Below are 24,391 nucleotides of genomic sequence, written 5' to 3' on the forward strand. Positions count from 1 at the left end.
GGGAAGATAGCAGTCAAATCTTCTTAGTGGATAAAAATTGGCATAGACTCCTGGAGGTCAACTTATAGTATCTATTAGGTTTACATGTGCGTAATCTTTGATTCAACAGGATTTCACTTGTGGGTGTGCTTGCAAAAGAAGAAATTGAAACGCGTTGTAAGCTTATTTTTAGGGAAATGATTAGACCGTGCACATTCATATACAAGAACACCACAGAATCACTAGAAACACTGTTGCTTATCTCTACATATTGATAGCAAAGGTATTTACCTTATGTGGAAAAAACAAGTTGCAATGCTTGTCAGTCCTCTTTTATTTGTAAACCCAAACTGCATGCATGCTTATTATGAGCATAATGAGTACAAAGAGGTCCCCTTGGGGAGGCTTTGAGGAAGGGGCATGGAGAGGGAGATTCACTTTTATCCTTGCTCCTCTATTCACCTCCTCTTTGTGTTTACCGTAGGAGTGTGTTAGTCAGGTGTGATGACTGAATGGTGTCATATACTCATGGGCCTCCCTAATACTTAAAGGAAAATGAGGCAAAGAGTGGAAGGTTCTGGGGACTTAAAGAAGCGAGATCCGGAAAGTACCAGGTGACAGTGTGATGATGTGAGCCCTCTACCATGTCCCAAAACAGGGCATCTGGTGCAGGATATAAACCAGTCAGCTCCCTCTTCTCATTTCCTGCTGGTGAAATGGGGAAAGCAGAAGAATGCCACTCGAAGGCTCATTGACAACTCGAACTTTGGTTTTTACTTTTGTCATAAAGTTTCTTTTTTATTTTTTTTTATTTTTTTATTTTTTAAATTTTTTTAAAATTTTTATTTATTTATGATAGTCACAGAGAGAGAGAGAGAGAGAGAGAGAGGCAGAGACATAGGCAGAGGGAGAAGCAGGCTCCATGCACCGGGAGCCTGATGTGGGATTCGATCCCGGGTCTCCAGGATCATGCCCTGGGCCAAAGGCAGGCGCCAAACCGCTGCGCCACCCAGGGATCCCTAAAGTTTCTTTTTTTACACTTCTGGGCAGTATCTTCAGCAAGAAAGGAAAAAAAATAACATTACTTCCCCTCAGCATATAACTAATAAAACTGACTGTGAAAACTCATTTCTCCGACTCAATACTGAATTGAGTCCCAACCATGTACTGCTCCCAAGCCATGGGAGCAGATGACAGGACACCTGAGCATGGGAGCCCACTCCATCTCAGGTAGCCTAGAAGTGAGAGCAGAGAACCACATCCTGCATGATAGGGCTTTGACAGGAGCCTGTGCAGATCACCAGGAGCAGGTGTTGGGGACACCTGAATCAGATGGGGTAGAGGAGGTCAGAAGGCTGCCTGCAGGAGATGCTCTCTGAAACGAGTCCCACCATTCTCATAAGGGCCAACCTGGGGATGAAGGAGAGAAGGAATTCCAGAAGATAACCCAGCAAGAAAGTCTGGAGGTGAGGGGAAGTTTGGCTGGCCTGACATCTAGCTGAGAAATGTCAGGGTAGGGTGCAAAGGGAATGCCAAGGGGTGATGTTGGGGAGGAAGGCAGATGCCAGTGATCCCATATTTGCATTTAAGGCTGTAACACCTGCTCTGTAAATTGGCAGGGGAAAGGTATTCTTGGTCTAGGGATGATCTTTGATCAGCGTGAGACAATTTCTGGACCTGCCTACTCACCAAGTATTTATAATGGCAGTAAACTTGCCACGGGTTACCAAATCACATTGTATCTATATTAAACACAATTCTTTCATCACTTCTGAGTGTCCTAGGGAGACAAGGACCAGAACAGAGCATGAGAGCCACTGGAAATGATGGAAAGATTACTCTGTGCAACAGAAGCTGACAGTAAATTTATTGGCCAAGAAAAAATAAACATCACTTCATCCATGACAGTATGCTCCAGGGCTTTTGAAATGCAATGGTTTCTTTCACATTGTTTTAGCTTCTCACAGATTTATTCCAGCAGGGAGGAAACTGGTTATGAGACCTTGTCTCTAGAAGCCTGTGAGGTTCTCCCACTCCTCTCTCCTTTCTCAGTGCTCAGCTCCAGGAGACTGGCTTCCTCATAAAGGCACAACTCTTTGCTGCTCTCTTCCCCAAAACACTCACAAAATACCTGACAGTTTCCTGCTGCTTTTCCTGGCTCACCATAGCCAAATTACCCACTTGGTAGCTGGACTTTCAACAGAAGAGGAGGGGCCAGGGTCCCTGGACAGTTTTGATTAAAATCTCATTGAAATGATGCAATTAGCATTCTGTATATTTTCACTGGGGTTGTGGTGCTGTAATTAAATTAGGTGCTAAGTCTAGGTGGCAAGAATTCCATATGACTGGAAAGGTTTAAAATGAACTGATTTCTGAGCTCCTCACTGCCCAACCTCCTTCACCCCATGGCCAGCAGCCTGCACTTCAGCGGTATGTTTGGAGAATGAAGAACCATTCTGGTCTTGTCTGAGGGCAGAGAACATGACCAAAGGGACATATGAGGCAGACAGTGGTGACCTTTTGCCCACAATTTTCCAGAATCTTGGTTGGTGTAACTACCAGAAATCTAAACTGTCTTCCAAATTTTGGGTCCCTGGTTCCAGAAACCATCAACACTGCAAGTCCACTACCAAAACAAAAGTCAGGTAATGGTAGAAACAGCCAAGGAAGTTTATGTATGACCATTCTTTAAACGGTCATTGAAAAAAGGACTGGCTTAACAGGGTATGGTTTTGCATATTATCTACAGAGAGAGGTGCTGGAGGCAAGGGGAGTCAGTCATTAGGCTCTTTTCTGCAATTTTTATTTGTTTGTTTCCAGGTGAGACACTTAACGGTCCAGACATGCCAACAGATCTTACATCATGAAATTATGCTTTGAAATCCTTTCCAGTGTATTCCTGACAAACTAATATTATTTCACCGCATCCATAATGTAAAAAAGTCCCTCCTTTCTTTTTTCATATGTATACATTTTTACTGGAGTTAAATTTGCCAACATATAGTATAACACCCAGTGCTCATCCTGTCAAGTGCCCCCCTCAGTGCCCATCACCCAGTTACCCAATCCCCCCGTCCACCTCCCCTTCTACTACCTCTTGTTTGTTTCCCAGAGTTAGGAGTCTCTCATGTTCTGTAACCCTCTCTGATATTTCCCACTCATTTTCTCTCCTTCCACTATAATCCCTTTCACTATTTTTTATATTCCTTGTATGAGTGAAACCATATAATGATTGTCCTTCTCTGATTCACTTACTTCACTCAGCCTAATACCCTCCAGTTCCAACCATGTTGAAGCAAATAGTGGGTACTCATCCTTTCTGATGGCTGAGTAATATTTCATTGCATATACAGGTCACTTCTTTATCCAGTCATCTGGACACCGAGGCGCCTTCTACAGTTTGGCTATTGTGGACATTCCTGCTATAAACATCAGGGTGCAGGTGTCCCGGTGTTTCATTGCATCTGCATCTTTGGGGTAAATCCCCAGCAGTGCAATTGCTGGGTCGTAGGGCAGGTCTATTTTTAACTCTGAGGAACCTCCACACAGTTTTCCAGAGTGGCTGCACCAGTTCACATTCCCACCGACAGTGTAAGAGGGTTCCCTTTTCTCCGCATCCTCTCCAACATTGGTTGTTTCCTGTCTTGTTCATTTTCCCCATTCTCACTGGTGTGAGGTGGTATCTCATTGTGGTTTTGATTTGTATTTCCTTGATGGCAATGATGCAGAGCATTTTCTCATGTGCTTGTTGGCCATGTGTAGGTCTCCTTTGGCTAAATGTCTGTTCATGTATTTTGCCCATTTCATGATTGGATTGTTTGTTTCTTTGCTGTTGAGTGGTTTTTTTTTAAGATTTTATTTATTTATTTATTTATTTATTTATTTATTTATTTATTTATTTATTTATTTATTTATGAGAGACACAGAGAAAGACAGAAAGAGGCAGAGACACAGGCAGAGGGAGAAGCAGGCTCCATTCAGGGAGCCCCAAGTGGGACTCAATCCCGGGTCTCCAGGATCACGCCCTGAGCTGAAGGTGGCACTAAACTGCTGAGCCACCCAGGCTGCCCTGCTGTTGAGTTTAATAAGTTCTTTATAGAATTTGGAAACTAGCCCTTTATCTGATATGTCATTTGCAAATATCTTCTCCCATTCTATGGGTTGTCTTTTAGTTTTTTTTGACTTTTTTTTTTTACTGTGCAGAAGTTCTTATCTTGATGAAGTCCCAATAGTTCATTTTTGTTTTTATTTCCCTTCCCTGCATAGATGTATCTCTTGTAAGAAGTTGCTGTGGCCAAGTTCATAAAGGGTGTTGCCTGTGCTCTCCTCTAGGATTTTGATAGATTCTTGTCTCACATTTAGATCTTTCATCCATTTTGAATTTATCTTTATGGTGTAAGAGAATGGTCCAGTTTCATTCTTCTGCATGTGGATGTCCAATTCTCCCAGCACCATTTATTTAAGAGACTGTCCTTTTTCCAGTGGATAGTCTTGCCTTCTTTGTCAAATATTAGTTGACCATAGAGTTGAGGGCCCATTTCTGGGTTCAAATATTTTCTTTCTTTGAAAATAAAAGTTTTGGGAAATGCTTTCCAGAATGAGGAATGTTGTGTTGGAGGCTGAGTCCTGGGGAACTGTGGCCAATGGTGCTGTTTTCTTGATAAGACAATAAGACTACTGTGGCTTTGGGTGTGGGGCAGCTCTGGCTGTCAAGGCCTTTCATGGCCCTCCATGACCTTCTGCTGTCCTTCCACCCTCTGTAGCTCTCACAGCCATCCAGGGTGACTTCTGCTCTGCACCAGAGCCACTGAGCTGTGGCTGACATCATGGTGTGGTTTCAGCCTAACCTGGGCCCACAGCCTGGGCATTCAAGAGCCTGTTTTCTGATTTCCTCCACTGTCAATTAAAAGCCACCTGCACCATAGGCTCTGCCAGGTGTGCCAGTCCTGTGCCAGCACTTCCACAGCTTCCCTTGTACTTCACAGATAGGTAGAGGCTCACCAGGTGAGACTTTTAGGGGAAGTACTGAATTCTCAACATTATCCTAGAGACAGTAATGCCCTGTAGATGACGCAGGAATCTGTGACCTCACTAGTTAAAAATCTTTCATACTTCATATTAGTGGCATAGCTAGTAAGTCTTTTGGGACCCTGTCATTGTTGGATCTGGCTATCCTCTAATCTTTATAGTGTTATTTTTATCACGCTTGACAGCTTTTTCCTTAATTTTTATTTGTGTGGTATTAACATTGCTGCAATTGAATGCTTCAGAACCACCTACATACTAGAAAGGAACTCCGTGACTCAGGGATTCTTCTAGAAAAGCAATGGAAGGGAGGTAGACCTCAGAGAATGGGTGGCCCAGAGTGGTTAACAACCAAGGTGCTGACGGATGAAGCCAGTGCCAACTCTGAAGGGTGGAGTACAAGAGCTTCCAGGAACCGGTGTCTCAGGAGCGTGGGCACTGCTGCATGTAGCCCAAGAAGGGATCCTGCTGTCTTTGAAACAGAAAGGCTCAGCAATCCCAAATAAACTGACCTGCTTGGTGAGCCTCTCTCTGGTCATGGGGGCTTTAGGTCAGGCCTCTGGATGATCATGGACCACCAGGTTGTTCCCAGTTTGGGTCTATGATGCATGAAGCTGCTAAGAGCAATCTTGTACAGGTCTTTCTGTGAGTCCTTGGGTCCATTTCTCTAGGGAAAATATCTGGTTGTGAAATATGGAGATTGATGTTTACATTTATAAGAAAATGTCAGAACATTTTCCATAGTGGTTGTAGCACTTACACTCCTGCCAGCAGTGGGTTTGGATCCCAGGGATCCACATCCTCACCAGTGATGTGATGTCAGCATTTAAATGTTAACCATTCCACTATGTGTGCAATGGTGGTTTTCATTTGTACTCCTCTGATGATAAGTAATGATGAGCACCTTCTCCTGTGCTACTTGGTCCTTCACATATTCTCCTCTGTGAATGAACTATAAAGGTCTCTATTGTTTTATCACTGAGTTGTCAGCATTCTGTCTATAGTTTCCATATTACTGTTTTTACATAGGCATCATCACTGCCAGCAGCATCTCCCATTTCATGGATGAGTACAATGAGGCATAGAGAAGTGAAGTATTCATACAACTGGTCCACGTGGCACTGGGCTTGTGATCCAGCTTATGACTGTGTGACTGTGCATGGCCCATCCTGACCACACAGCAGAATGTCTGGTGTGGAGCCAGGCAGAGGGATGGGTGTCCCTGAGCAGTTGCATTTTCTACCTTGGCTCCTGATGCTATGTCAGCTCCTGGAAGCTGCCTGTGCTCTTCACAGTCATCCACCTCCCCGGACATGGTGAGCTTCTTTTCTGTGGCATGGTTATACACTGTGGACTCTAGAAAGTTCTGGAACACTGGAGGAGCTAGGGTGCATGTCTTTTCTTTCTGCCTGATTTCTTCCTCCTCCCTACCTCCTTTCCTCTCCTTCCTATCCCTGTCTTTCTCTTTGTAACACTGTTATTTTAAAACTGCTATCACTCTTTGAAAAGCCCTGACATCAAAGGCATTGTTTTTGACTCCTGCCTAAGAACTTGGACATGGGACCTGTCTTCATCCCAGGACATGGCTCAGAAGTCTCGCCAAGGCAAGTAGAAGGCACCATCCATGGAATTTTAGAGAAATGCTTCCCTTGCTCTGGGGAGGTCTTTTAGGTTTTGGTGGGGAGATTTGTACCCATAGGTAAGTAACAAAGTGAGTCCTTGCCTACCCTGCCTTCAGAGTGGCTCACACGGAACAGGCTGGAACCCTTTTATCTCATCTAAGGGCAGTGTGCAGCTTCTCATCCAAATGTCTACTGCCGGGGCAGCCTGGGTGGCTCAGAGGTTTAGCACCTGCCTTTAGCCCAGGGCGTGATCCTGGGGACCCAGGATCGAGTCCCACATTAGGCTCCCTGCATGGGGCCTGTTTCTCCCTTTGCCTGTATCTCTGCCTCTCTCTCTCTCTCTCTCTCTCTCTGTGTGTCATGAATAAATCAAATCTTTTAAAAAAACAACAAAAGAAAAAAACAAATGTCTACTGACACCACAGCTCAAACACTGCTTTCATTCTGCCCCAACTGGGCCCTTTACGCGACATTCGATGAGGACAGATACAGAGCATGGTGGTGGGCACAGCTCTGTCCCTCAGGGTCCTATTAAATCTCTAAATCCCATCGTTGTTTTCTGAGTAATTGCAGAGGTTTCCTCACCAACCTGATTGGAGCTGTATTTCTAAGGAGTATTTCTATCTCCCTTTGGTATATGTACTGGCTCTATTTTAGGGAGGATGTTGGCCTTTGTGTGTAATGTCAGTCCAGCAGGTTCCTATGGGTCATTGCCAGCGTCCAAAGCTCTCTGAGAAGGAACAGCAGAGGCAGGGCAGAGCAGATGTGTCAGAGCACCTCTGGTCATGTGGCCTTGGGCAGTCACTGATAGCATCTGCTGGGATCTTCTTCCATATGATGGTTGTGGGCTCCACTTCACTCCCCAAGGGCTCTTCCAGCCAGTGTGTGAGTGGTTCTGGCTGGAGCAGGTCCCCAAGCTACAGAGCAGTGCTCCCTTGCTCACAATGACTACTACCCTCAGAAAATCACCATCCTTTATCTTTAGGGTCTAGATCTTGCAGTCCACATGGGGACTTTGAAGAGTGTACAGTATGTGCTTGACTTGTTTCCTGCCTGAGCTCTGACCGCTGAGGCTGGCTTTCACTTTTGGCTGGGATGACCAAGGGAAGACTGGAAATTCAGCTTCATAGAAATCTCAGTGAGCCATAGAGAGCCTTCTTTACTTGGAAATCTTTTCAACCTTTCCGCTATAAAGCAATGAGCCGTGGAGTGAGGTAGCCCCAAATGATGGCTCATATATTAATACACAAATATCAGGGTGCTAATCTTTCTGCTTTTTCTTTTTTATCCAAAGATTTTTTACATGCTGAGGACAGCCCAGTGGAGAGTTGTGCTGAGAGTTTGCCCGCTGGCCTCTATATGCAGTTTTCTTGTTCTTGGTTGGCGACCACCCCCTCTCATCTAAGTGCCCTAAATACAAATGATTAAAAATGATTTCACATCCACATTGTACACCCACGACATGAATAAAAGATCTGAAGATACTGCCACAGCCACGAGCAGGTACTCTTCAATTTTTAATCACCAACTTTGCTCTTGGGACCCCAGAGACCCTGTGCTAAGCAACTGTGAACACTTTATTCCATAATGCAATGTTTATACACATCTGGGTGAGGAGGTCTTGCTCATAGGAAGTCCTGAGAAGGTGTTCCCTTCATGGTTCCTTTGCCCCTGTGCTCAGTATAGGGGTGAGACCATAGAATAAAACACAAGTTCACAAAGGGCTTCCTTTTTAGTTTGGCAGCAAAGCATTTTGCTGAGAATGGATTATTTCTCATTTCCAAGGCTAGTGATAAAAATCAACTCTAATCACTGGAATTTGGGAGACTTCATATTTTTAACTAGTGAAGATTCACTAAGAGAAAAGCTCCTGAAGAGCAGGAAACATCACTTTGCTCAAAGGACACAGGAATGTTGGAGACACAGGAAGTAGTAGTTTGGTTGGGCATTTCTATTACACAGGAAGTCCCCAGCCCAGGCCCCATTCCAGCCCCTGTCCCCAGCCACATAAAGATTGCCAGGAGTGGGACCTAGGCATCAGTACATTTTCTAGTTTCTCAGGTGGTTCCAACATGCAGCCAGGCCTGAGAATCGTGGCTTTTGTAGCGGTAGGGCAATTCAAGTTCTCTATCCATCCTTCAGTTAGTTTTAGCAGTTTGTTTTCAAGGAATTGGTCCCTTTCATCTAAGTTATTGAATTTATGAGCATAAAGTGGCCCACCATTGGTTGAATTCTCTTGTTCTCCAAGGCATCAGTAGTAGCAGCTGTTTTTCACTCTTGATACAGATCATTTGCTTTCTCTCTCTCACTCTATTTTATTGGTTAGTTAGGATACAGCTTTATTAATTTTATCAATCTTTTAAAATTGTACTGGTTTTTCTTTTCAAATCCTTTCAAAGAAGTGACTTTTAATTTTGTTGATTTTTTCCTACTGTTTGCCTGTTTTCAATGTTATTTTTCTCTTCTCTAATTTTAATTATATTCTTCATTCTTTTTGCCTTAATTCATTCTTATTTCTTGAATTTTCTAAGGTCAAAGTTTAGGTTATGAATTTTAGATCTATTTTCTTTGCTTATATAAGCATTTAATGCTATAAATTTCCCTTCTAAGCACTACTTTAACTACAGCCCACAGATTTTGTTAAGTTCTATTTTCATTTCTATTTAGTCAGAATCTTTTAAGATTTTTCTTGAAACTTCTTCTTTGACCCATGGGTTCTTGAGAAGTGTATATTTTTAAGTTCTAAACATCTGGGAAATCCCTAGCTATCTTTCTCTTCTTGGTTTCTATCTTGGTTTCTGGGTGGTCTAGGATGTACTTTGAATTTTTTGTATTCTTCAAAAATTTTGAAGAGTTGTTCTGTGGCCCAGAATGTGGTCTATCTTATTGAATGCTCTTGTGCCCTTGAGAGCAGGTACATTCTGCTTTTGTTGGATGGGGTGTTCTTTTAATGTCACTTGGGTGAGGTTGGTTGATAGTGTTCAGGTCATCTTTGTCTTTACTGATCTTCTGTCTGGTGGGTCTATCAAGTAATGACAATGGTGCTGAAGTCTTCTACTGTAATTGTATCCAATTCTCCTTTCAGTTCTAACAATTTTGCCTCAGATTTTCGCTCTGTGCTTAAGTGCACACATATTTAGGGTTGTGATACTTTCCTGGAGAGTTGACCCTTTTATCATTAAGCAATGTATCTCTTTATCCCTGAAAATCTTCCTTGTTCTGAAGTAAACCTTGTCTGAAACTCATACAGATATTTCTGCTTTATCTTGATTTGTGTTAGGATAGTATGTTTTAATTTTAACATTTATTTTAATATATCTGGGTCTTTACATTTATGGTAGGTTTCTTTAAATACAGACCATACATACTTTATACTATAGATAGCATATCGTTGGGTCTCTCTTTTTTTAACAAGTCTGACAATCTCTGTTTTTCAACTGGTGTGTTTAAACCACTCATATCTAAGTGATCAGTAATATAATTGGATTATAGCTGCTATTTTGCATATTTATTGTATCTGTTGATTCTGTTTTCCTCTTTGTATTTAGCCTTCGTGATTTTAATGGACCATTTTATATGATTCCATTTGATATCCTCCTGACTTATGATTTACACTCAGAAGTCCTAGTCTCAGCAATCAGACAACAAAAAGAAATAAAATGCATTCAAATTGGAAAAGAAGTCAAACTCTCCCTCTTCAAAGATGACATGATACTGTATATAGAAAACCCAAAAGACTCCACCTTAAGATTGCTAGAGCTCATACAGCAATTCAGCAAAGTGGTAGGATACAAAATCAATGCACAGAAATCAGCTGCATTTCTATACACTAACATTGAGACTGGAGAAAGAGAAATTAAGGAGTCAATCCCATTTATAATTGCACCAAAAACCATAAGATACCTAGAAATAAACCTAACCAAAGAGGTAAAGAATCTATACTCTAAAAACCACAGGACAATTGTGAAAGAAATTGAGGAAGATGTAAAGAGACGGAAAAACATTCCATGCTCATGGATTGTAAAATAAATATTGTGAAAATGTCTATGCTACTCAGGGAAATTGACACATTCAATGCAATCCTTATCAAAATACCATGGGCTTTCTTCACAGAGTTGGAACAAATAATCTTAAGACTTGTATGGAACCAGGAAAGACCGCGAATAGCCAGAGGAATGTTGAAAAAGAAAACCAAAGCTGGGGGCATCACAGTGCCTGACTTCAAGCCGTATTACAAAGCTGTGATCATCAAGACAGTGTGTTACTGGCACAAAAACAGACACACAGATCAATGGAACAGAATAGAGAACCCAGAAATGGGCCCTCAACTCTATGGTCAACTCATCTTTGACAAAGCAGGCAAGAATATCCAATGGAAAAAGGACAGTCTCTTCAATAAATGGCGCTGGGAAAAATTGGACATCCATATACAGAAGAATGAAACTGAACCAATTTCTTACACCATACACAAAGGTAAACTCAAAATGGTTGAAAGACCTAAATGTGAGAACAAGAATCCATTAAAATCCTAGAGGAGAGCACAGGCAACACTCTTTTTGAACTTGGCCACAGTAACTTCTCGCAGGACACATCTATGAAGGCAAAGGAAACAAAAGCAAAAATGAACTATTGGGACCTTATCAAGATAAAAAGCTTCTGCACAGCAAAAGAAACAGTCAACAAAACTAAAAGACAACCTACAGAATGGGAGAATATATGTACAAATGACATATCAGATAAAGGACTAGTATCCAAGATCTATAAAGATCTTATTAAACTCAACACCCAAGAAACAAACAATCCAGTCATGAAATGGGCAGAAGACATTAACAGACATTTCTCCAAAGAAGATCTACATGTGGCCAACAAGCACATGAGAAAATGCTCCACACACCTTGCCATCAGGGAAATACAAATCAAAACCACAATGAGATACCACCTCACACCTCAGTGAGTATGGTGAAAATTAACAAGACAGGAAATAACAAATGTTGGAGAGAATGTGGAGAAAGGTGAACCCTCTTGCACTGTTGGTGGGAATGTGGACTGGTACAACTACTCTGGAAAATAGTGTGGAGGTTCCTCAAGAAGGTAAAAATAGAGCTACCCTATGACCCAGCAATTGTACTACTCAGTATTTACGCCAAAGGTACAGATGTAATGAAACACCAGGACACCTACACCCCAATGTTCATAGCAGCAATGTCCACAATAGCCAACTATGGAAGGAGCCACGATGTCCTTTGACAGACAAATGGATAAAGAAGATGTGATCTATATACACAATGGAACATTACTCAGCCATCAGAAAAGATGAATACCCACCATTTGCTTCGACTTGCATGGAACTGGAGGGTATTATGTTGAGTGAAGTAAGTTAATTGGAGAAGGACAATCATCATATGGTTTCACTCATACAGGGAATATAACAAATACTGAAAGGAATTATAAGGGAAAGGAGTGAAAATGAGTGGGAAAAATTAGAGAGGGTGACAAAACATAAGAGACTCTTAACTCTGGGAAACGAACAAGGGGTTGCAGAAGGGGAGGTGGGTGGGGGGATGGGGTGACTGGGTGACGGGCATTGAGGAAGGCACTTGACGGGATGAGCACTGGGTGTTATACTATATGTTGGCGAATTGAATTTAAATAAAAAATTAAAAAATATATAGGTGATCCCTGGGTGGCTCAGCGGTTTAGCACCTGCCTTTGGCCCAGGGTGTGATCCTGGAGACCCAGGATCAAGTCCCACATCCGGCTCCCTGCATGGAGCCTGCTTCTCCCTCTGAATCTCTTATGAATGAATGAATGAATGAATAAAATCTTAAAATATATATATATATCAGTGGTTGTCTCAAGGGTTATAGTATCAGTTTAAATCAACCCAAGTCTACTTGCAAATAATAACACACTGTCCCATGTGCAGTGCAGGTATCTTATGAGAAAATCTTCTCACATCCTTCCTCTCTTAGCTCGTGACAAGCTGTTGCTTTCACATTCATTTATGCTATAATCACCTGATTTACTGTTATTATTCTTGCTTCAAACAGTAAACTTTGAGATAAATTTAAAAAATAGGGATCCCTGGGTGGCGCAGCGGTTTGGCGCCTGCCTTTGGCCCAGGGCGCGATCCTGGAGACCCGGTATCGAATCCCACATCGGGCTCCCGGTGCATGGAGCCTGCTTCTCCCTCTGCCTGTGTCTCTGCCTCTCTCTCTTTCTCTCTCTGTGACTATCATAAATAAATAAAAATTTTAAAAAATTTAAAAAAAAATTAAAAAAATAAAGACATTTAACTTTTATTTATTCTTTTTTTTGCTGTTCCTTTTTTTATATGCAGATCTGATTTTCTAGCCTGTATCATCTTCCTGTTGCCTGAAGAACTTTAATATTTCCTGTAGACTGTCAACAAATTCCTTCAGTTGTTTCCCTGAAGCAGTTTTTCTTTATTCTTGACTTTTGAAGGAGATTTTCACAGATCTCTTTTTTGTTGAAGGAAATACAATTCTAGGTTTGCAGGATCTTTTTATCCTTTAACACTTTAAAAGATTGCACTCAACTATATTCTTAATTGCATGGTTACTGATGAGGAATCTGCTCCAATTTTTATCCTTGTTTCTCTAGAGTGTGGGTGTTTTTATTCACCTTCAGGAATGTTTAAGATTTTTTCTCTTTGTTTTCAAATTTTTACAGTTTAAATATGTCATATCTACTTCTTGGGTTTTTTTGTTTGGTTGGTTTTTGTTCAGTTCTGCTTGGTCATCTCTGTAGTTCTTGGAACAGTGGTTTGGTTTCGGTTACTAATACTGGTAAAACTCCTGGCCATTATTTCCTTAAATATGTCTTGTTTCTTCTTCTTTTGGTATTTCAATTACATTACACATTGCATCATTTTCTACAGTTCTTTAGTTCTTTGATGTTCAGTTCTTTCTTTCCCCCATTCTTTTTTCCCTTTGTGTTTTAGTTTGGGTGACCTCCTATCTTCAAGTTCACTTATTCTTTCCTTGACTGTGTTAAATCAACCAACAAAAACATTCTTCATTTCTGTTACTGTTTTTAACTTCTACCATTCTTTCTTTACAGTTTTCCTCTTGTGTGCTCATTACCTGTCTGTTCTTGCATGTTGTCTACCTTTTTCATTACAGCTTTAACACATTGATCACAGTTTTAAATTCTCTGATAATTCCAACTGACATCTGAGTCATATTTGAGTTTGGTTTTTATGATTAGTTTATCTTTTCAATCTTTTCTTGATGTCCAGCATGCTTTGCAATATTTTGTTATATAGGGCAGTAGATATTGAGGTAAGTAAGCCTTTAGTGTGAAAGTTTTTGTTAATTTGGCCAGGAGTGGAGCATCTTTGATATTTGTTGTAGTTTTAGGTATGAAAAATGCTTCAAAGTCCTCTAATGTCCTTATTTTCATCCCCCCTCTTAGCTTTGGAGTTTCTCTATATACTACTCTTCAAATAGAGTTTGTCATTCATCTTTTCCCACTCAAATACATGGTTATTATACTGGAGTCTTATGCAGCAGGGGCAGGATGTGGTGGGACGGGGTGTTCTCTGATCTTCTAAGTCTGTTTTGCGAGTGCACAGTGGGCCTGCGGTACACTGCACAAAGAGTGATAAACTCTTTCTGGCACACTTCCAAGGTAGAGATATCCCCCCCATCAAAAAAATGACAGAGATAACCTTGTAGCAGATATGAATACAGAGGAAGCAACGAGACCATCACAGTCACATCATCAAAGAGGCTTGGGCCTAAATAGCAGGAGTTATTTAAAAATATGAATAAGCAGAGTGTTGACTTAGAAATGCAGTATTTCAGCAAATCTGAGAGAATGCATTTTGTAAATGGTCACTTAAAACAAGAGAGTGTGCCAAATTGGTGTTAACTTTGTGCTAAGCCAAGCTCAAATCTTTGAAGCAAAATGCACTTATGACGTGATAAATTATTTACTTAGGTAGCAAAAGCAAATAGGATAGGTTTTCCTGGCACTTTGATTTTAGAATAATAAATGAAATTCATGTTGAAGATGAACAAATGCTTAAGGTGGCTCTTTTGTTGACACAATTTGTTTTTCTTTTCTTTACATACACATAGCATCAGGTGGCAGATATTTAAAGAAATATGCCAACTTGGCTTATTTTTTAAATCATTTAAAATACTTAATGACATTATTTAGCCTTACCAATATACTGCTATTTGCCTTGCTTGCTGATCAAAGATTCACAAGACTCTCAGCCCTTCTATCTTCATTAGGCAATATGTTTATCATCATTGTTATGCATGACAACATGCACTGATAAGTATAATTGCTTCTGAATAAAGATGCCTGTAATAATGCCATGACCTCAGAAAATAGAAGGCATTTTAGGTCTCAGAAGTGTTGTTAATTTGACATATTCTCTTTGAATATAATATTTAGGAAAGAAAGTCATTCTGTCAATATTCATTTTCTTATAAACATAATATAAATATGTTGTGTGTCTAATTTTTTCATCTTTACAAAGCATCTCTGACAGACTATATTTTCCCCCAAATAGCTGCTGCAATATTTCCCATCCTTCATATTCTTCTAGAGCCTTGATGTCTATGTTTTCTTCCATGAGTCTGGATAATGATGTACAAGTTCTACCCATGAAGCCACCACATGGTTTTGGAGGCTGGATCATACAAGCCTTATGCTCCACCTTAATGGCTTGAGATACTTGCTTTGGAAACCTACCTGCCATGCTATGAAGGAGCTCAAAGTAGTCCATGTGGAGAGACCTCATGGAAAGGCCATGCAATGGGCACTCCTGTGGGCAATCTGCTTAAAGTCCCAGCTGACAGCCAGCATCAACTACCAGACTTGGGGTGAAGACACCAGAGGTGTCTGGTGTTGCAAAACCAGCCCAAGCCGGGAAGCCTTCTCAGCCTCAAGCCTTCTCAGACATTTAGTAGCAGAGACAAACCATTCAAATGGTGCCTCCCAAGCTCCCAACACACATAAACCACGAACATAGTGAAATGGTCATTTTCTGCTTTTAGGAGTAGGGTGGTTTGTTTTCCAGAAATAATTGAATCAGCAGCTGAAATAAAATGTAGAGGTTTATCAGAAAACTGGGAGCAGTTGTTGCATGTAAAACTCAATTTTCACTGTAAAACCAGGAAGAATTAGATGGTGGAAGTTTGCAGGAAATGATATAAGGTCCCTGAGGTAGAAGAATTCATCTCTTCCTGTAGAAGTCCTAGGGAAATTCTCCTCTTATTAGCTGCTGGCTTTTGAGTCCATTTTTAACTTGCCTGGCTCTCGGCTGCCTCACATGCAGAACCTGACAGAGTACCAAGCTCATGCGGGCTTCATGAATGCAAGGGTTACATCCATTCCTTCTCTTCCACCCCAATGATGCTCTGAACCAGAGAATACTGAACTGTGTGAGTTTAGACAAGAAATCTGGGTTGGGTCACACCATGTGAGGTCAGGGATATGGAATGTTCTGGTTGCTATCTAGGAGATGCCCTCCCTTTTATCCCTGGAGATTTATTGTCTGGTTAGCTAATGAAAATATTATAGCCAGTAAGGGTACACTATTATGTGATCACAATGTTGCATTTATTTGACTTACAAACATTAAAAATATATACAATGTATGGTAAGATTCTAAACTGTGTGTGTGTGCATGGTTGTGTGTGTGCTCATGTGCAAATGCACATTCCTTTATAGATACCAGCTTCTATCTAGGAACAGGAACACCTGGATGGCAGGTGGAGGGAGAAGGAGCTGAAAAGAGGATTTTGAGGGGTGTCTGGGACCCATGAAGCTTCCTTCTTGCTCTTCCTTTGTTGTGTGGTTGCCCCTTTCAGAAGCCTCAACATCTTTGCCACCCTCTTTCCCATTGTAAGAAACAAGAAGAATCTCCAGAAGAAAAGGCCTTGCTTGCTTGGAGAATTAATAGAGAGAGAATACTTTAACCTTTGCCCCTTCCTACTTCCCACTCCCTTAGAGATCATTCTTTTTGGTAAGTCCCATGCCAGGGCCAGATATAAAAAGGCCGACCTCTGTCTTGTTTCTCTCATCACCTCCTGGATGCTGAGGAATGAAGGAGACATGATTAATGCTGTACAGGTGACTTGCTGCCTCCAATTCCCTTAATAATGGCACCATTAAAAGAATAGATTTAACCATGACAAGTGACTGTTGAGCATGAAGTGGCCGAGGTGCCTGCTCCTCAGAGGAGGCACAGTCCAGGCAGCTGCCCACGAGGGTGTGTAAGGATATGCTTCCTCTGCCCAGTCTAGGTTCTTCCTACCCAACCTGGTTAAGGAGCCTTGGAACCCAATGACGGTTAGGTTCAGCTGGGGTTCCAGTAAGTCAGACTTCCAGGCTGAACACCAACTTTCACACTGTTCCAGCATTCAAACAAAGTGATACATTATATATGTGAAATACGTCAATTTTATTTATTAATTTTGCCTCAATAAAGCTGGAAAGAAAAAAAATGATAAAGCCAAGACCACAGCCTCCCTCTACACCTTTTGGCAGATCTAAATTACAGGAGGCTGATTGAAACAAAAGCCCCCCAACCTGGGGTGTGAACTGCACTCCCAGCTGCTCCCCAAGGTCTGAATCTTCTCATACAAGAGCCTGATACTTTGCAGAGGCCATAACTGGAGGAAATGAGTGCTTTTGTTGCCCTTTATATTATCTGATGGTTTTCTCTGTTGTTGTTGTTGCTTCAACTGAGGAAATACTAATTCCAGAAAAGGCCCTGGTTGCTTGGCTATAGGGGACTGACATCCAAAATGAACAAAACAAAACAAAACAAAAAGCAAGGTGGAAGGAAGGGAGTGAGAGAGAAAAGAAATAAGAGACTCTTCCAGAAAGAAGAAAAGGTCACTGTGTCTATTTTCAGTGTGTAAAATATTCCATTAGCTTTATTATGTGGAGGACATTAGCATTATGCACTGCGGGAAGGAACATTTTAATACAGAACATCTTTTCCTAGCTTCGAAAGACAAGAGTAAAATATAAAGGTAATGAAAGTGCTGTTGGGATGATGTCTTTCTCCTTGGGGGCTTTGTATGTTGGCAGAGTAACAGGCTAGCAGGAGCATAATTTGCCAGATCAGGAATAAGCTTGGCAAGAGAAGGAGAGGCAGGCGGGGCCCTCCGTGCCAGTGAGACCCGGGGCTCTGACTTGCAGAGATGCGGCAGGACCACACTCTGGGGCTCTCCTTTGCCCTCGGACAGAAGGAACCCAATAGCTTTCCCGGGAAAGGCTGGGGACTCTGATCCTCTCCTGTTCCCTTATGATAAATGGGCTTTCCCCTGGGCTTTTAAATTCACAAAATAAAATGTATAAGGTTATAATAGGAACCAAATACACTGAAATAAATCTGTGAAAAAGTCATAACTGTGATTATATTAACAAATTTGCTACTTTATGAAGGCACTAAATAGTAACTAGTACTTGGGTTTTCAAAGTAGTTATAAGCATAAATAACATTTTAGGATGTGGAGACATTGTGGTTTCTACTGATGATGTAGCTACAACAATGTGGTTTGCTGCCTACATTCATAATTGAAGGAAATGCCATATTTTTTAGATGTTGGTAAAAATCATGATGTACTTCATTTCCAATCCAAGCTCATAGATGCTCTGAATAATATCCACCAACTTCTTAGGAGTCCAGGGACCTCCTCTCTAAGACAAGAGGAGAAGGGGAACTAGCCTCTGCTCTCTGTGTTAAGAGGAGGACACTCAGCATTCTGGGGAGCAGCATGCTGGATGGATGATGGAGAAGAGAAAGACCCGCTGATCCTCTGTCCAGGGACAGCCAGTTGGGGGTAAACTGAGGGCCTGTGTCTTGTTTGCAAAGGTGCCTGTGCGGAGAGACCAACAGAAGGGGGGTCCAGGTGTGTTCTGGACAGGGAGGAAGCCCGCTGAGCCCTGGGCCACAGGGAGGACGGAGTGGGTGGAGCAGCATCTGGGTGCTCCCAGGCCCCCTGCAGGGTGTCCAGAAATTCAGAAGTGGCCTCTCACAGTGGGGTAGGAGTCCGGTTCAGGGAGAGGAAGGGGCTGCAGAGCAGACCCTCAAAGGAGGCAGGACCTAGGGTAAGAAGACCTGGCCTGAGTTACCACCTAGGGACTCCAAATGGGTCTTGGAGTCTTTGATTTTCAAAGTTGTGTCCCCTGCCACACTGGAGAGACTCTTGTCCCCTGGCTCATTTCAGATGGCTGTTAGGGTACCTGCAGCTTTGTGAGAGTAGCAGAGGGGAGGGGCAGCTTTATTAGGAGAAACAAAAACCTATGAGGACCAATAAAATGGATGTTAAAATATCAGCAAGGACGTGGCCTTACTACTTCACACTAATGTATGTAAGAATTTGATAAACATGTACAAATTGTTTGTTAATTTTGATGATTAGCTTTCATTTACTAAAGTAGGCCACTGAAAAAAACTCCTTTGAAATATAAACTGTTTAATTGCCAGGTGCTAGAAGTCCTTGAAAGTAATAGCACTGCATTTAAAATACCTCACCATTCATATTTTTTGAAGCTTTTCCTGACACATCGCCCAAACTCTAAGCTATTGTTACATTCTGTTCATTTTCCTCAACACGTCCGTGTTGAAAAAGAGGGCTTCTGTGTTTGAGTTACATTGATTTACACATGATAAATATTCTAAATATATTCCGAGCATTTAAACAGGCGAAGCAGGACTTCTCTTTGATGACAATTTGTCAATTAGTACTTTAATCATATTTATGTCTTATTTATACCCTGGCAACCTCCAAAAAAAGATCCCAGTGGAGGATTAGCTCATTTCCTGTGTGTAGGTGATCCTTTCTCACTGCATTTTGCTAGCCTCAATTTCTAAGGTCTAATTGAATATATTGCCTTGATCACTCCAGAATTTTAAATTAGGGACCTTAAAATTAATCCCCCCAAGTTGCTTTTTTCAGCCAATGAGAATGGAAGGCTTTTGGGAAAAGCGCTCTTACATGCCAAGTCCCTCATAGATGCTGCCTCCATGTTTTAGTGTTTACCCCAACCAGTCAGACACACAGAGGAGTATTTACTACACTCCTTTGCCAGGGCACGGGTCCCTTGAATACTAAACACTCTAGTGATGTATGTTAAGGTTGTAAAGGGATGCATAACTCCCTCAATCACCCGTGTGTTTTCCTTTGTCAACTTTAATCAGCACTGTGAGCAGCCCTCACCCCATTTGGGAGGCAGCATCCCCTTTCCACCAAGCCACCCCCAAGCCTCATAAGCCCATCCTCTCCTGCCTCCAGATGCTAAGAATGCAGATTCCAACCTTATTTATATTCTTGTCATCTAGGGATCATGGGCCCTTTATCTAACTAGAGAAGAGCTTCCTGTCCAAGGAGCTACACGGCAAGGCAGATAGCAGAACTCAGCACTCAGGGTCTTTGGAAAGATGTTAGCAGGGAGGTGATGCTCACTCTCATATAAGCAGGTGTTCTTGCATGATGACAGGAAGGGAGAGCCTCTGGGTGGGGCCTCCGAGATGGGGTGGGGCAGGTGGCTTTGGCAATTGCAATAAGTGGGAGCATGAAGCTGGGTGAAGGCAAGACATCAGGGGCAGGCTGTAGACATGTCCTCACCTTGGCAAGCTGAGGAGTCTGTTCTATCCTGCTAGCCCTGCAGAGCCCCAGTGTTTCTCAGCAGGGATCCCACGGGCAGGCAGGTATCTTAGGAAGCTGACCAAGGGGCCAGCCAGCAGATTGCATGGGGTTGGGGGATGCCCTTCTGTTCAGAGACCTGTTCATATTAGGCAGATATGGACATGGAGAGGCTGTCCAGGTATGAGATGGCACCATTCCACTGACTATGCAGAGCATGATCACCTTCTTTCTTCCAGGCATACAACAGTTCTGTCTGTGGTGCTGGGATGGCACCACTGCCTTATCTGATCTGATCTTCTCTTATCTTAAAGGCCACAGAAAGGTAACTATCTCTGGGTCACACAGCTGAGATGGTCTTCTAAATCCCAACCTCAAACACCTAGACCCTTCATCTGCACAGCATAGAGCTATGGTATCTTCCAGTTTGCTTTGCAAAGAGTTGGGTTACAGACATGTTGAAAGTGTCTGCTCTGACACAGGTCTCCCAGCCCAGGTCTGGGTCCTGCTCATTGGCTTTTATGGACTGGGGCCTCAGACCAGTTACTAAAGCTCCTTGAATCTCAGTTTCCTCATCTGTAAAGCACTTTTCTCCATCAACTAAGAATTGTCAGGGGACATGTGTGATAATGCTCATGAAATGTCTAGCCTGTGCCTAGCACATGCAAATGCTTGGGAAACAATGGCCACTGCCACTATTACTGTCCTTGCCATGGTGCTGGGTGACACGCCCTGTCCCTGAGTGGCAAACAGCGATGTTTCTGGATCAGGGAACCTTCCCAGGCCCTGAATGCCTGACTCATATAATCATCTGTTTGTCGACCCCCATGAACTAAAACCCTTAATTCACGCTTTTTGATAGTGACAGACTACTATTAAAATTCTCTGCTGGGAGCTGAGGGGGACTTGTTATGAGTTAAGATATATTTAGAAGCACACCTAAGGTTGATTCTGCTTTAAGCCTTTCCCCCTAAGTTTGGAGTTCTGTTAAGTTCCTGAGACATAACATCAGTCATTTTGCAAGGTGATGAGAAATTGTGCCAAGATCATTTGCAAGCCCAGCTCTCAGAGCCTTCTTTGGTTTTCTGGCTTGTGATGCTCCATGTCACACAGGATGGGTGAGCACTTCTTTCCTCCTTTGCTCTAAGATAGAAGCACCAGAAGATCTATGTCAGAGGGCTAATCATCATCTTCCCAATCAGAGGGGGGCTGGTGTTTTGGGTGCACTTAATTTCTGTCCTGGCCGTATAGGGTTAAAACCTAAATCAAAGCCACTACCTCTCCATTACCTTCACCTGCAATCAGATTGCCCTTCTCTAGTGAAAAAGCAGAACTTATCTGGGGAAGAGCTCACTCGCAGGTGAGATATACTGTGTCACTTTGGGGCTTCCCTGCTCCTGAAATGATGAGGAATGATGAAGAATTTTTGGAAAGAATTGGTCTTTCTTATGAGAAGCTGTTATGCCCAGAACGGAGGCAAGCAGAACTCACCTGCACATAACCAATCATATCATGCGCTTAGAGAACTTGTCAGATAAATTAACATAATATTCACCAGGGCAATAATTTTTTGCCACTGTCATGAAGAGGTTATGTAAGCAGCACAGTCATGCAATGGACTTGGATAAAACAGGAACACTCCCACGAAGAGGTAGGATTACAGGGCAGCAGTGAGGGTTCCGTGTACTCTCTGTATTTTACGTTAGAACTCCTGAATTACACGTATATCTCCTCCTGGGGATCACGTCTGACATCCACAAGAAGATGGGTCTGGCCCAATTCCCTGTAAGTCTGGAGCCAAGCTGTTCCCCTCACCCATGTGAGATGGGCACCAGGGAGCGGAAACACCTAGAAAGGCCCAGGGCGTTTCCCTGGAGGGGCTACACTACATGAGAGCCTAGTCACACAAGATGGGGATGAGAGAGCACCCAGGATGGATTTCTGCAGACCATGTGGGCAGACCGCAGGGTAGGAGGAATGAAAGCTCCTGTGGGAAGTGGCACAAGGGCCATGAGCAGGTCTTAGGGCTGATGGGAAGATGGGCTGTTGGAGGTAGAGACCCGAGTCCAGGCAGAGAGGCTCTAGTCTGCTCTACAGACCAGCGGGAGCCCTGCAGTCTGTGAGCTAGAGCCGGGCACGGGCTTTACTGACTCAGGAATATTGACTTGGAGCCTTGGTAGATATATTAGAAAGGGAGGCTCTGGAACAGGGTCATGAGCTGGAACATGTTTCACATATCAGAAAACAGGTCATGAGGCACTAGAATCAGGCAGAGGGACTGAGGGAGACACTAGGACAAGAGCTTGGGATAGAGAGGAACTGAGGATTTCCAGAGGATGTGGTGGGCAGAGGTGAGGGAGCTTTGTATGTGGGCAAATGCAAATTGGAATTCTGTCCAATTTCTAATTGAACAGAAATCAAGAGAACACTCAGGTAGCACCCAGAATATCCTAGGCATCTCAAGATTCATGCGTGGGAGCAGATTTCTAGATAGTCCTCCAGGATTTGTGCCTGAGCACCCACCGTGGACAGAAAATGTCCCTCTACCCCAAGAATTGAGATGCCAGCCCCTGTTCCTCCTGTAATGGGGTGGAAGGGCCCTCAGGGAAGCGACAAACCTTCTTCAGAAGGCCAAATTGCCTGGAGCGACTTCCTTTCATCTGTGGGCACATCACCCACTCCCTGGGAAGTGATAAACACCCCTCCAAAGGTCAAACATTATATGGTCTCATTCATTTGGGGAATATAAATAATAGTGAAAGGGAATAGAGGGGAAGGGAAAAGAAATGGGTAGGAAATATCAGAAAGGGAGACAGAACATGGAAGACTCCTAACTCTGGGAAACGAACTAGGGGTGATGGAAGGGGAGGTAGGCGGGGTGTGGGGGTGAATGGGTGGCAGGCACTGAGGGGGGCACCTGACGGGATGAGCACTGGGTGTTATTCTGTATGTTGGCAAATTGAACACCAATAAAAAATAAATTTATTATTAAAAAAAAACACAGGGATCCCTGGGTGGCGCAGCGGTTTAGCGCCTGCCTTTGGCCTAGGGCGTGATCCTGGAGACCCAGGATCGAATCCCACGTCGGGCTCCCGGTGCATGGAGCCTGCTTCTCCCTCTGCCTATGTCTCTGCCTCTCTCGCTCTCTCTCTGTGACTATCATAAATAAATAAAAATTTAAAAAAAATAAAAAAAAATAAAAAAAATAAAAAAAAACACCCCTCCAGCAAAGAACACCCATGGCTACCGGGTACCTGAGCACCCACAGGAGAGGCCAGGCAGCTGCATTCAGGGCTCTGGTCTCCTCCAGACTTGAGCATGTCAGCTGAACTTTGAGTAACTCCATTTGTCATGATTCAACATTCATGCATAATAAATCATGCCATGCTGTGAGTGTTCCTTGCGAGATATCTTGCCAATTACCTAAAAACCAGCTTAAGGGCTGGAGCAATCAGGTGCTGCATAAATCTGAGCTTCTTTGGTGGGTGGTGTGTGTGACTCAGGCACCCTGCTGTGGAATCGGAGATGGTGCTATTACCCAAGGTCAGGCTGATTAGTGCTTGGCTCCTTCGTGTGCAATGCTACATGCATAAACATGCACCCAAGTGCCTCTGTCAGGGTGACTCCAAATTGTTGTGTGGACACAGATGGCTCTGGAAGGAAGATATGTCACTTACAAGATTCATTTGGCTTTCAAATTTTGCATGCCATTTCCAAAGAAATGCAAGGCACTATAAGAACCAAGAAAAATATAAAAAATCATTGCAGGAATGCAGAGAATTATTTTATTTTATTTTAATTATTTTTAAAAAGATTTTTATTTTATTTATTTGAGGGAGAGAGGCAGTGTGAGAGACCATGAGTGAGGGGGAGGGGCAGAGGAAGAGGGAGAAGCAGACTCCCCACTAAGCAGGGAGCCCAACATGGGACTCAATCCCAGGACCCCAGGATCATAACCTGAGTTGAATGAAGGCAGATGCCCAACCGACTGAGCTGCCCAGATGCCCTGAGAATTATTTTATTTATTTTTTACTTTTATTTTTTTTGAGAATTATTTTAAATTGAGCTCTAGGGACAGTCTCAAGATGCCTCATCTCTCTCTCTCTCTCTTTTTTTTAAAGATTT

The 24,391-nt window shown here is 42.7% G+C and overlaps 1 protein-coding gene across 7 annotated transcripts in view; it reads right to left on the reverse strand.

The window, feature by feature from the left end:
- Nucleotides 1–24,391, reverse strand: part of SYNDIG1 (synapse differentiation inducing 1) — a 187,993-nt gene that overhangs the window by 26,644 nt on the left and 136,958 nt on the right. Inside the window, exon 4 of one of the 7 annotated variants that reach the window (XM_072793629.1) lies at nt 745–1,389. The exons of 5 other annotated variants lie outside the window; for them this stretch is intronic. In XM_072793629.1, coding sequence (XP_072649730.1) covers nt 1,327–1,389 — 63 coding nt within the window. In that variant the 3' untranslated portion in view covers nt 745–1,326. Of the gene's footprint in view, nt 1–744; nt 1,390–14,771; nt 21,410–24,391 lie in introns of those variants that run through there. One more of the 7 variants, XM_072793628.1, reaches the window with a different exon arrangement.

Source organism: Canis lupus, chromosome 22 (assembly GCF_048164855.1).
Source record: "Canis lupus baileyi chromosome 22, mCanLup2.hap1, whole genome shotgun sequence".
Classification (NCBI taxonomy): Eukaryota; Metazoa; Chordata; class Mammalia; order Carnivora; family Canidae; genus Canis; species Canis lupus.